Here is a 12,544-nt window from a genome sequence, read left to right as displayed (position 1 = left end):
CAGGGGCGTAGCTAGGTATTCATCCAACTGTAGGCACCAATCGGCAGGGGGTCTGGGGGCCGCTTAAGGCCCCCAGTAGGTCCAGGGCAGAGCCCTGGTAGGGGGTCCAGGGGGGCGAAGCGCCCCGACGGAAAACGTTTTTCAGCATTTTAGCTGCATAATTTTATATACAAAAATATTTAATTTAATGGTTATTTATTCATGATAATTATTATATACATGATGAAAAGTTCGAAGAATTATGAGTTATCTGACTAGTGAATTCGATAACGCAGTACAATCGGAAATATGAAAAAAACCAATATGCTCTGCCCAGCGTAGATCAGTGTATCCCTTTAATTAAGCAATACCGGTACACCCTGTTTGGTATTTTCATATCTACTAGTATTCTGTTCTGATTGATATATACGTATAACTTGATAAATAGTAAATATTGTTACGATCCTTCATAAAAAAAATAGGCACCCAAGTAAACACTGATATTACTATATAAAAAACTATTCTTTTGTCAAGACAAAAACCATCAATCTTTTTTTTTATCCTTAAACCTTCACCCTAGCCACACAAACACATACACACAGTTCTGTTCTGTTCATACCATCGTATTTCTTTATATACTCTACTGTAAAATCCCTACCTGCTTAGGAATATGGACAAAAAAAAAACAAATTTACAATAAATACAACAGGGAACTAGGTCCTGTAAAAGTTGTCGTCCAGGACGACGGTCTGGAAATTTGAAAATGCCATGCATTGGGATTATTGGATAGGGGCAGAAATTTTGCCTTTCAGTAAACCAACTAAACGAACTCCACAAAGAGTGGCATTCTCTCTACAACTAGGTATCTGCTTTAATGTCCCCGTTCTGACCTGACGTGTCTGCGTATTTATACATCCTGCACAGGTAAACGGACAACCAACATTGGCAAGTCGGGTGAAGGCAAAGCTAATTGAAAACTAACAACCACTAATTAAAGTAAAACACTCATGTGTCTAAGTTGAGGTTCATTCAAGTTTTTGTTGATAGAAGTGAAATGATCTGAACCAACTAAAGTTCTAGTTTATAGATTCTACTGTGGATTCATTGATATCCGTTGTATACTAATTTTCGTGGATTTAGTGGGTACAGTGAAAACACGAACTTAAATGTTCAACGAATTACAAATTTTCTTAAGCTTTGCTTAAACCACGAATTTCAATATCCACGAAGATGCAAGTTTTTTACTATCCACGAAAATTGGTACCCACGAAACAAAAATGAATCCACAGAGTCAGTATATAAGGTAAAATCATATAATAACATTCTTTTCTATCCATTATTCCATTCACGAAGAACGAGAGACTAGTGTACACATGACATTCGATAATCAAAGAGGTCATCTACAGATAACGTTGTTTATCATTTTTTTTCAATAAAAAAAAAATATTTGTGAAAAATTATGTGTAGGCACGTGCCTATAGTGCCTAACGGCAGCTACGCCCCTGGATGTCAGAGCTTGGTCCAAGTCAAGAGCATGTAATTCAGTGGATGTCAGAGCTTGGTCCAAGTCAAGAGCATGTAATTCAGTGGTTGTTAGAGCTTGTTCCAAGTCAAGAGTATGTAATTCAGTGGATGTTAGAGCTTGTTCCAAGTCAAGAGCATGTAATTCAGTGGATGTTAGAGCTTGTTCCAAGTCAAGAGTATGTAATTCAGCGGATGTTAGAGCTTGTTCCAAGTCAAGAGCATGTAATTCAGTGGATGTCAGAGCTTGTTCCAAGTCAAGAGCATGCAATTCAGAGGTTGCTGTCCGTTGCTGTATTTCATATTTGTTTTCATTTCTTGTTTTGTACATTAGTTTTGCTGTTGTTAGTTTTCTGGTTTGAGTAGTTTTCAAATTGTCATTTCGTGGCATTTCATTGCTTAAAATGATGTATATATTTTGCTCATTGTTGAAGGCCTATATTGACCTATAGTTGCTAACTTCTTTATCATTTGATCTCTTGTTGAGTTTTCTCATTGGCAATCAAACCACATTGTTTTTAAAGTTAGTCTTAAACGCAATGCAAGCCACTATGCTATATATTTAAGAGGTATAAAAAACAAAATGTAACAGGTAATTTTGTGTACTATAAAATAGTTATAATTCTCTTTTCTAATTTTTTTTTTACTGGGAGCTGTTCTATAAAAACTTCATTTTTACTCTGTCAGATGGAAAGTTATCTTGTTGGTCATCCTATATCATATCCTCATTTCATAAAAATATATTTACCTGCATAAAGTGTAATGTAGTCTTGGAATTACCACACGTCTAATGTCAGTACATATAGGTGAACATTCACTTACGACAACACATCTTTTAAGAACCAAAGGAACTGGAACTGCAACGGGTTACATTAGATCTCTTTTAACAGCAATTGTTGTTTAGCAGATTAGAAACTTTGTGTGATAAGTGCCTATCTGATAAGTATAAACACCTGAAAACTTTTCCCTACCAAAATTTATGGCTTGTTTTTATGTTGTGCTGCTACACCAATGTCCAATATAATGGAAAGGTTGAGCCATCACAACCATTGTTAACCCCACCACAATATTTATGAGCCTGTTCAAAGGCAGAAGGCTGTAATTTAGAGTCCAGTTGCTGTCTGCAATATCTGTTTTTATTTTGATCATAAATCAGGTCTTTGGTGTTCTTATTTTGTCATGCAGGGGCCTTGTATAGCTTGCTTTACAGTATCGGCTTTGCTCATTGTTGAAATTTGTATTGTATGCTAATCAATAGGTGTTTTCAACCGCATATTTTGGTCCCCAGTGGATGTATGTCTTATTGATGATCATATCACATCTCTAGTTTAGCATTTCATTCATCAGATATGATTTAACCACAACCCATAAACATGTACTGTGCTTTCTAACCATTTCATTTCTGGTTGAATCAGGTTCATGCTGAAAACAATCCAAGCAATTCGCCGTTTCAGAATCTAATGCATCATGGGTAATATTTTCAAAAGTGTACACCAAAGTGTTTTGATTGGTTTAAAACGTTATAAACAATGGAAATTCAACCAATGACGTAACGTTATTTTCACTTTGGGGTACCAACAATGAAATTACCCATGATGCTTTAGATTCTGAAACGGCCAATAAGTTCAATGTTCAGTGAAAATTAAATGTACCTCAAGCTCTACTGTACCTTGTGTATTTTCTTTACCATGTTTAAGCATGTTCAATGACCTTTTCATTGTAAATCATCATTGTTCATGCTTTTTCAATGTCAATGTTCAAAGTATGGCTATGAAAAATTAATTATTAGTTTTGACAGAAGTTACAATTTCTTTTTTGCCTGTAATAGAATGATGCATCAATGTCTTTGTATTTCGTATTTGAATAATTCCTGCCCCGACTATAATGCTTAATGGCAGCTAGACGAAAGGCCAAATTGTGCCTCTTAGGCTCTCTCAATGAACTTTACCAATACCTACAAGTTGATTAACCACACAACCTTCTTATAAAACACTGGCGGATCCAGTGGAAGGGTTCTGGGGATTAGAACCCCCCCCCCCCTTTTTTTTTGGCCAATCAATGCATTTGAATTGGAGCATATACTTGGAACCCCCCCTTTTAAAATGGCTGGATACGCAAGTGTAAAACCAAATGAGCTTTCATAGGAGGAAATGTGTATTCAATTTAACAACAATTGCTTTAAATTCTTTACAATACTTTAATGATGGGAAGACTTTCCTATCCTTACTTTTACAAAATACAATATCTATTCACCAACATAAGACAAAAATACTGTTCATTTATTGTTTTATGACTTTTGCAGAAGGAAAATCCAGAACAATACAATTATAACAGAAAGGTAACCAACACATTTTCCTGGACAAGGTCCACAGTCTGAACACCATTCTATAGCTTGATGCAATCTTTTATCAACATGACCGCCAGGTCCCAAAACTGGTACATAGAAAGACTTTATTTCACTGAAATAAAACTACCATTAATCAGTGTAAAGATACAAGTAATCAAAACTAAAGGCTCGTGTCGCTCACCTTGGTCTATGTGAATATTAAACAAAGGAAGCAGATTGAAAATTGACTACAAAGGTCAATAACTCCTACAGGGGTCAATTGACCATTTCGTTCATGTTGACTTATTTGTAGATCTTACTTTGCTGAAAATTATTGCTGTTTATAGTTTACCTTTATCTATAATAATATTCAATATAATAACCAAAAACAGCAAAATGTCCTTAAAATTACCAATTCAGGGGCCGCAACCCAAAAACATGTTGTCCAATTCATCTGAAAATTTCAGGGCAGTTTAATCTTGACCTGATTAACAATTTTACTTCATGTCAGATTTTCTCTAAATTATTTGGTTTTTGAGTTATAAGCCAAAAACTGTTTTTTACCCCTATGTTCTATTTTTAGCCGTGGCGGCCATCTTGGTTTGATGGCCAGGTCACCGGACACATTTTTTAAACAAGAAACCCCAAAGATGATTGTGGCCAAGTTTGGATCAATTTGGCACAACAGTTTCAGAGAAGGAGATTTTAGTAAAAGATATATAAAATTTACGAAAAATGGTTAAAAATTGACTTTAAAGGGCAATAACTCCTAAAGAGGTCAACTGACCATTTTGGTCATGTTGACTTATTTGTAAATCTGACCTTGCTGAACATTATTACTGTTTACAGTTTACCTATATCTATAATAATATTCAATATAATAACAAAAAACAGCAAAATTTCCTTAAAATTACCAATTCAGGGGCCGCAACCCAAAACAGGTTGTCCAATTCATCTGAAAATTTCAGGGCAGATAGATCTTGACCTAATTAACAATTTTACCCATGTCAGATTTGCTCTTAATGCTTTGGTTTTTGAGTTATAAGCCAAAAACTGCATTTTACCCCTATGTTCTATTTATAGCCATGGCGGTCATCTTGGTTAATTGGGGGGGTCACCGGACACAATTTTTAAACTAGATACCCCAATGATGATTGTGGCCAAGTTTCAAATAATTTGGCCCAGCAGTTTCAGAGGAGAAGATTTTTCTAAAAGATTACTAAGATTTACGAAAAATGGTTAAAAATTGACTATAAGGCCACACCAATTTAATTTCTTGTTCTACGGATTTTTGGACTTCAAAAATTGGGGCGAGCGAGCGATTTGAAAATTTTAATAAAAAAATATTTAATTTGCAAATTTTTGAGGCGAAGCTTAAAAAGTAAAGGCGAGCGATTATAATTTTTTTTTTTGTAAACATAAAATAGTAGGTTTTGATTATATTAAAACTTGATTTATCACTTGTACCTTGACATTTCTTTAATTTATGAAATATTTGTCCCTGTTCAACAAGAAATAATTGAATAATTAAATCTGGTCTATGTATGTGCGACTGACAATGAGACATTTCTCCACCCAAGTCATAATCAGGTTCAGAACAACCCCTTAATGTTATGAATTTTGTAATATTCCTGGATTTTAACCATGTTAACACATTTACTTTAACAGTTTAATATTATTCAAAATAAGTGGACCCATCCCTCTTTTAGAAAAGTTGTTTAAAATATAATGTATTTCTCCTCTTTTTGAGTAAAACATTCTAAGTTGTCAAAGGTTTTGTATAGTAGCACTATACAAATCCTTAGTATTTCTGTTTTCTTTTCTACATAAGTAAACATGGTAAAATGTCCCCTTCAAGGCCCTCGTCTGAGGGAAGGTTGTTCCCAACCTGATAATAACAAACATATGTCAAAGAAAAGCCTTTTACACAGAGCTTTGATCCAGATCAACCAGGAACCTATAAGGGACCACAACTTAGTATTGTACACAATTCGAACAGGAAAAACAACGATCTAATTTATATTTCCAAACGGGAAAATACCAATGAACCACATCAACAAACGATAACGGCTGAACGACAGGTCCTTGAATAAACCTGGACAGGTGCACAAACCTGCAGCAGGTATGATCGTCACCATACATTATAATTGCAGTTGAAGGCAAATCCTTCAGACGTTCTTTGTACTTTATTTTAACAACGAACATTTTTTATAGGGAATACAAGTTAGGGGGAAAGAAACCAACGTTTTGTTCTGTACTGGTATTTCCGGTTATATATCTATATCGGAGCACTCCCAGGTGAAATAAATTGGTTTCATGCTGAAACAAATATTCTCGCAGATTCATTTGTATTTACAGTGTTGTGGGGTACTGATAGGTTTAAAATCTATTATATTTGGGCTAGACTGTGATTTTATAAACAAATGTTGCGATCTTTTCATAATATTTACAACAAAAAAAACGGTGCGGGAAATGGACATGATTTCATTTCCGGATGCGGGAAGCGGGAATATAATAAAAATAAAAAAAATCTGTTTTGAAAAAAATAGGTGCGGGCGGGTCCGTCGAACAAGGAATCAAATTGGTGTGGCCTAAAAGGCAATAACTCCTAAAGTGGTCAACTGATCATTTTGGTCATGTTGACTTATTTGTAGATCTTACTTTGTTGAACATTATTGCTTCTTACAGTTTATCTCTATCTAAAATAATATTCAAGATAATAACCAAAAACAACAAAATTTCCTTAAAATTACCAATTCAGGGGCAGCAACCTAACAACGGAATGTCAGATTCATCTGAAAATTTCAGAGCAGATAGATCTTAACCTGATTAACAATATTACCCCATGTCAGATTTGCCCTAAATGCTTTGGTTTTTGAGTTATAAGCCAAAAACTGCATTTTACCCCTATGTTCTATTTATAGCCATGGAGGCCATCTTGGTTAGTTGGCGGGGTCACCGGACACAATTTTTAAACTAGATATCCCAATGATGATTGTGGCCAAGTTTGGTTAAATTTGGCCTAGTAGTTTTAGAGGAGAAGATTTTTGTAAAAGTTAACGCCGGACGACGACGACGGACGACGACGCCGGACGCCAAGTGATGAGAAAAGCTCACTTGGCCCTTTGGGCCAGGTGAGCTAATAATATAGGGTTATTGCATGAATATTGGGGAATGTTGTCCCGAGTAGAATTTTATATTGCACGAGCTTGCGAGAACAATATATGTTCTACAACAGACAATATTTATGCAATAACCTTTTGATTGTATAGCAATATAATATTTGAAAGTAAAAATTGGTTTAAACTAAGATTTTGTCGCTGATGATGTCATGAATTTTGACGATTGCACACTAACTTTTGGTTACTTTCTGTGGGAAATATTATATTGCTATTCAATAATATATTATTACTGAATTTATCTTACTATTGTTTTTCTTACTATTTACCTTAATGTTTTCTTGTTAACTTAAATTAGGAGAATCTTAGGGTACAACTTGCCAAAAAAAATCAAAGTTCAATTTCTCAGTATTTGCAAGGAAGACAATAGCTTTACTGCAAAACCAATTTTAGGTGTTTTTATGAAGACAATCAGTATAAATGATGTTATTAAATGATCAATGGGTTCTCACTATGATCTAATATCATAAGCACAAATGCAAGCCTTAAAAACTTAGTTTTTTTTCACCACAATAGACTTTCCACGCAATACATGATTATCAAATCCGACCCCAACTTAACTTAACCAGACCTACAATTTTAGTAAAACATTTTGTTTAAAACTTCAAACGACACGAAACCCTAGAAATATTTGTCTCAATCCTGTTGTCATGCAACAAAGAGGTACTATTGATACACGTAGCAAAAACTCTTAGACAAACAATAAAACAGTAAAATAAAATACATGTAATTACCCTTCTGGTTTGAACTTGTACATCTCAACGGTTGTTTGAGTTGCTTCCCCTGAGACAAAATTGTTGTTAAAGTCTGTAGAAGCTGCTCTGGTCAATGCCTTTAAAATCACTAATTCTTTCTTTTCTTGTCCAGTATTTGGCGATGTCTCACACAAAATTTTATGCTCTGAATGTTCATCAAGTTCTATCAAAAATTCTTCATTAGCAAAATTCTTGTAGCATTGTAAAACACTTTTTAGCTGTTCAATTTGTAGATTGCATGAAAAGGCAATAAACAAAGTCACAAATAAACCTTGTCCAACTGAAAAAGACAAATATTTTAAAGTAAAACTATGACTGTTAAACCTGCCTGAAAATTTTGTTTTAACTTATTTATTATTCTTCTAACATGTCTAAGTTGTAAGTTTGACATTTTTCTATGTAGAAAGGCTTGACTAAATTTTAGACATAGTAAAACTTTTTTTTAAATAAAAGAACGTGTTTGAGGACACTAATTCACCGGTTCATGCTGAGGACACTAATTCCCTGGTTCATGCTTTGCAATTTTCCAAATTCAAAAGGGACAAAATTCAAGACAGTAAATGACTCGCATACCAATTTTAAACTCCGTCTAAGTATTGTAGTTCTTAGCATTGTGTATGAGTTTCAAAAAAATTGGATGAGTTAGAGTGTGGAAAAAATGGACAGACAGGAAGGATGGACAGACAGAAAAACTGTAAAAGCTAGCACATAATGCCCTCTTAGCCTACAGCAGGGGCATAAAAACCTCTTAAGGATGTTTTGGTTTTTTTGTCAAGATTTTCAAAATCCTCTGGTTTTATCCATTTGAATGCCTTAAAAAAAAATTTGCACATGAACCCCCATTTTCTTATCATGAATCTTTTACATGTATATGCCATTTGTAAAAGTTTTATAAAATTTTATTTATTTTTTAATAGTGTTTGAGAACTAAGAAAAATCAAGAGAGAACATTTTCCGCCAAAATTTCAATGGCTCATATCTCGAAAACAAGCACATTGACCCCTATATTTGATTGCTTTTTTGCTTCTTCAATTAATCCCCTATCAGTATATATACTAGTTTTAAGAAAAGTTATTTATTTTGAAACTGAGCAGCAAACTACATGTAAGTTATTTCTTGATTTACAAACCTGAACCACCAGGGTCCAAGTATGACTTTTTTCCTTTAACCTTTTTCTTCATGCCAAGGACACTCCTAATTTTACTTCCAGCTTCAATGTTTGTTACTATAAATATGACACCATATGTCTGTCCATAGAGACACTGTAATATATCATCTGACTGTAACTTTATGCAATGTACAATCCTCACTCCTGAAATTGACAAAAAACTTTATTTAAGAATTGAATGCTTCTTTTTGTAAATTTATTGGGGTGTAAAAGCGTTGACCGAAGTACATTTTGTATGAAGCGTGGAAGCGCTTCATTCTAAAAATGTGCGCACGGTCAACGCTTTTAAAACCCTATAAAGTTACAAAAAGAAGCATTCAATACTTATAATTACATTTTTTTTAGCGAGGCGCATGAAAACACGATTTTTATCCAGTTTTATTTAATTCACCTTAGCACTTTATTGTGGGACCTCGTGTCATCATGCATGATAAATGTTATTGTCTCATGCAATTGTTTAAGGAATAACATGTGATGTGCAGTTAGCCAATCAGAATAATGTATTATAATGAAACATACATCTAATGTTATTATGTATTGATGTAGTTATTTTCTGAGATCAACATGTTTCGTTGCAAAGGGCACTGCCATCAAGATTTAAATAATATAGATAATTGCGCTGAAGTTTCCAAAGCAAGAATTGATAATTAACAGATTCCAATGTAAAATGTTCAATGATATTTTTGTCTAGACCTTTTATAGACAACGTTTCTTTTACTCATTGTTGAAGGTAGTACTAGATGTTAACTTCTTGAAATGAAATTTGGTGCACGTGTATGGTGGAGAGTTGACTCATTTAAAATCATCCAAGTTTCATATTAAAAAAATTTTAAGGGTTCCGCAGAACCCAGTGTTTCGCCTATTTTTGCTGTAAATCGCAGGCTCAACAACAATGAGGAAAAAAATCAATAAAAATATTCCTCTTGTTACTATTTTATGATTGTAAGAAAATCTACGTCTATTTAAAAGTAAATTACAGAAAAAAACGGAGTAATCTTTTTACAAACTTTACTTCTGGATACAATCTTATGATCATAAATAAGCTTCTGTCCAAGTTTGGTACAAACCCAGGATAGTTTAAGAAAGTTATTGAAATTTTAAAAACTTTAACCACAGAGTGAATGTAATGGTTCCCCGCAGAAAAACTAAGTCCATTTAAAAGTAAAATATGGAAAAAATGGATTTTCTTTATTTACAAAATTTACTTCTGGATACTATCTTATGATCATAAACAAGCTTCTGTCCAAGTTTGGTACAAACCCAGGATAGTTTAAGAAAGTTATTAAAATTCTAAAAACTTTAACCACAGAGTGAATGTAATGTTTCCCGCAGAAAAAACTAAGTCCATTAATAAGTAAAATATGGAAAAAATGAAATTTTATTTTTACAAAAATTACTTCTGGATATTATCTTATGATCATAAACAAGCTTCTGTCCAAGTTTGGTACAAACCCAGGATAGTTGGAGAAAGTTATTAAACTTCTAAAAACTTTAACCAAAGTGAATGTTTTGTTTCCCCGCAGAAAAAACTAAGTCCATTTATAGTAAAATACGGAAAAAATGGAATTTTATTTTTACAAAATTTACTTCTGGATACTATCTTATGATCATAAACAAGCTTCTGTCAAAGTTTGGTAGAAATCCAGTATAGTTTAAGAAAGTTATTAAAATTTCAAAAACTTTAACCACAGAGTGAAGATTTGTTGACGCCGCCGACGGAATGTAGGATCACTTAGTCTCGCTTTTTCGAATAAAGTCGAAGGCTCGACAAAAAGAATGTTAAATAAAATATGTTTGTAATATAAATTAAAATTTTTGTTCAAATATTTTACCCCTAGCATGTTAAATACAAGTTGTATGTGTTATTTCAATACCTACATGTAGTGTAGCAAAAAATCAAATGCAGAATTTTTTTTTTTTGATTAATCAAATAAAAACTTCAATTTTGACAGTAAATACTTGCTAATGGGTAAAGCATTCATTTACATATATGTATATTTTAAGAAGTATTTGCACACCAATGCTATTTTTTTTTATTTATAAAAATATTGCAAAATTTTCTGAATTTAGTGAGAATTGGCCTTTTCAGAATCTAAAGGGCTATTGGTAATCTCATTGTTCGTACACCAAAATGAAAATAACGTTACGTCATTGGTTGAATTTCAATTGTTTAGAATGTTTTTCACCAATCACAACATTTTGGTGTACGCTTTTGAAAATATTACCCAGAATGCATTAGATTCTAAAACAGTGAATTGCTGTATATGTATCTGTGATGCATACCTTCTATCAAAAATTTAAATTCAATATACTTGGTGGAAATAATTACTGGTACCAAAGATGTTCCTTTCAGACTGCCAACTCTTATACTGCCACATTCAATAACAAGAGAGTCAGTTGTAGTTATTTCTTCTTCAGATGTGAGGTCAGCAATGCTCGTCTTACTGTCTGCCAAACTTGTGTTGCCATTTTCAGGTATTGTCTGTATCTTATCTTCAATGTCATATCTTTCAACTTCCATTATGGTCTCCCCATTCCTGTTATAGATGGAAGCAAATTTATATTTGTGGACGCAATCTTGAGTTAGTGTATGGAATTTATTCTTTTCAATAATCATTCTGTTAAAATTTATACCATATTCAGAAATAATTGCCCATTACCTAACTGAGTGAGTAATGCATCATTAAAAACTTGCATTTTGAACCCTATTAAGGTTGACAATGCCTTTTCGAGGGGCACTAAACGAGCACATACCCGTAGCCAGGGGGGTTCGGACAAACCCCCCCTTGAAAACAAATAAGCACTGAAGTCAATGTTCTGTTCGAATTGTGACTGTTAAAGTCGAGTTTGTGAGTCAAAAGAACCCCCTCCTAGAAATTCCTGGCTACGGGCCTGCGCTTTATCACCCTCTCAGCTTATGTTCTATTTAATACATTACTGAATGTCCTATCATTATTGTCTTTATGAATGGACTTCATCTTTATCAAAAACTACTTTGACAAAAAACTTTAACCTGAAACTTGCACTTTCATTTTCTATGGTCAGTAGACAGTGAAATTGGGGTAAAAAGTCTAATTTGGCTATAAAATTAGGAAGATCATATCATAGTGTACATTGGACTTTAGCTTCATCAAAATCTACCTTGACCAAAACCTTTAACCTGAAGTGGGACAGACAGAGGCACAGACCAGAAAACATTATGCCCCACTACTATCGTAGGTGGGGGCATAAAAATAAACATAAAAAGGGGGGGGGCTATTTTCCTAAATTCCATAGCATAGGCGAGAAGGTCAATTTACCAATTGGTCCAAAACACCATGTGCTACTGGTGTTTAATTTGGGAGATATAGGACACCAAGTCCACTACAACAAGTCAGACAATACACAAAAATAATCCCTGCATTTCAGCCATTTGTCATGATTTTAATGTAGGAGAGGACAAATAACTATTTCTTTGTCATTCATAATAAGATGGAGTATTTTCAATACAAGAAAAAGGTGGTGTTTGGTTACTTGATTGAATATGATGAGCACATCAACTCAGCATCAGTATCAAACTTTTAGGAATTTCCCGCCAATAATTGTGGAGAAAGTGCTAAAACAAGGAAGACATATC

General features: G+C 33.7%; 1 protein-coding gene across 1 annotated transcript; it reads right to left on the bottom strand.

Moving 5' to 3' along the window:
• Nucleotides 1-3,677: 3,677 nt before the first annotated feature.
• On the bottom strand, nt 3,678-12,535 carry LOC134684075 (uncharacterized). Its single transcript, XM_063543363.1, has 5 exons — nt 12,442-12,535; nt 11,212-11,465; nt 8,890-9,072; nt 7,740-8,040; nt 3,678-3,959 (listed from the first exon to the last, which is right to left on the bottom strand). The coding sequence occupies exons 1-5, from the start codon at nt 12,462-12,464 to the stop codon at nt 3,788-3,790; spliced, it is 933 nt and encodes a 310-aa protein (XP_063399433.1). The 5' UTR covers nt 12,465-12,535; the 3' UTR covers nt 3,678-3,787.
• Between the last annotated feature and the right edge of the window lie 9 nt (nt 12,536-12,544).

The sequence above is a fragment of the Mytilus trossulus genome, chromosome 9 (assembly GCF_036588685.1).
Source record: "Mytilus trossulus isolate FHL-02 chromosome 9, PNRI_Mtr1.1.1.hap1, whole genome shotgun sequence".
Lineage (NCBI taxonomy): Eukaryota > Metazoa > Mollusca > Bivalvia > Mytilida > Mytilidae > Mytilus > Mytilus trossulus.
The sequence above is the reverse complement of the archived record's forward strand: the minus strand, read 5'-3'. Positions and strand labels throughout refer to the sequence as shown.

Bases quoted from the DNA above. Each gene is read 5' to 3' on its own strand.
- LOC134684075 (XM_063543363.1), bottom strand. From the start codon at position 12,464: ATGTGCTCATCATATTCAATCAA. The intron at 11,466-12,441 runs GTAACCAAACAC...CATCTATAACAG, and splicing joins TGCTCATCATATTCAATCAA to GAATGGGGAGACCATAATGG. The intron at 9,073-11,211 runs GTATGCATCACA...TGTCAATTTCAG, and splicing joins ATTTAAATTTTTGATAGAAG to GAGTGAGGATTGTACATTGC.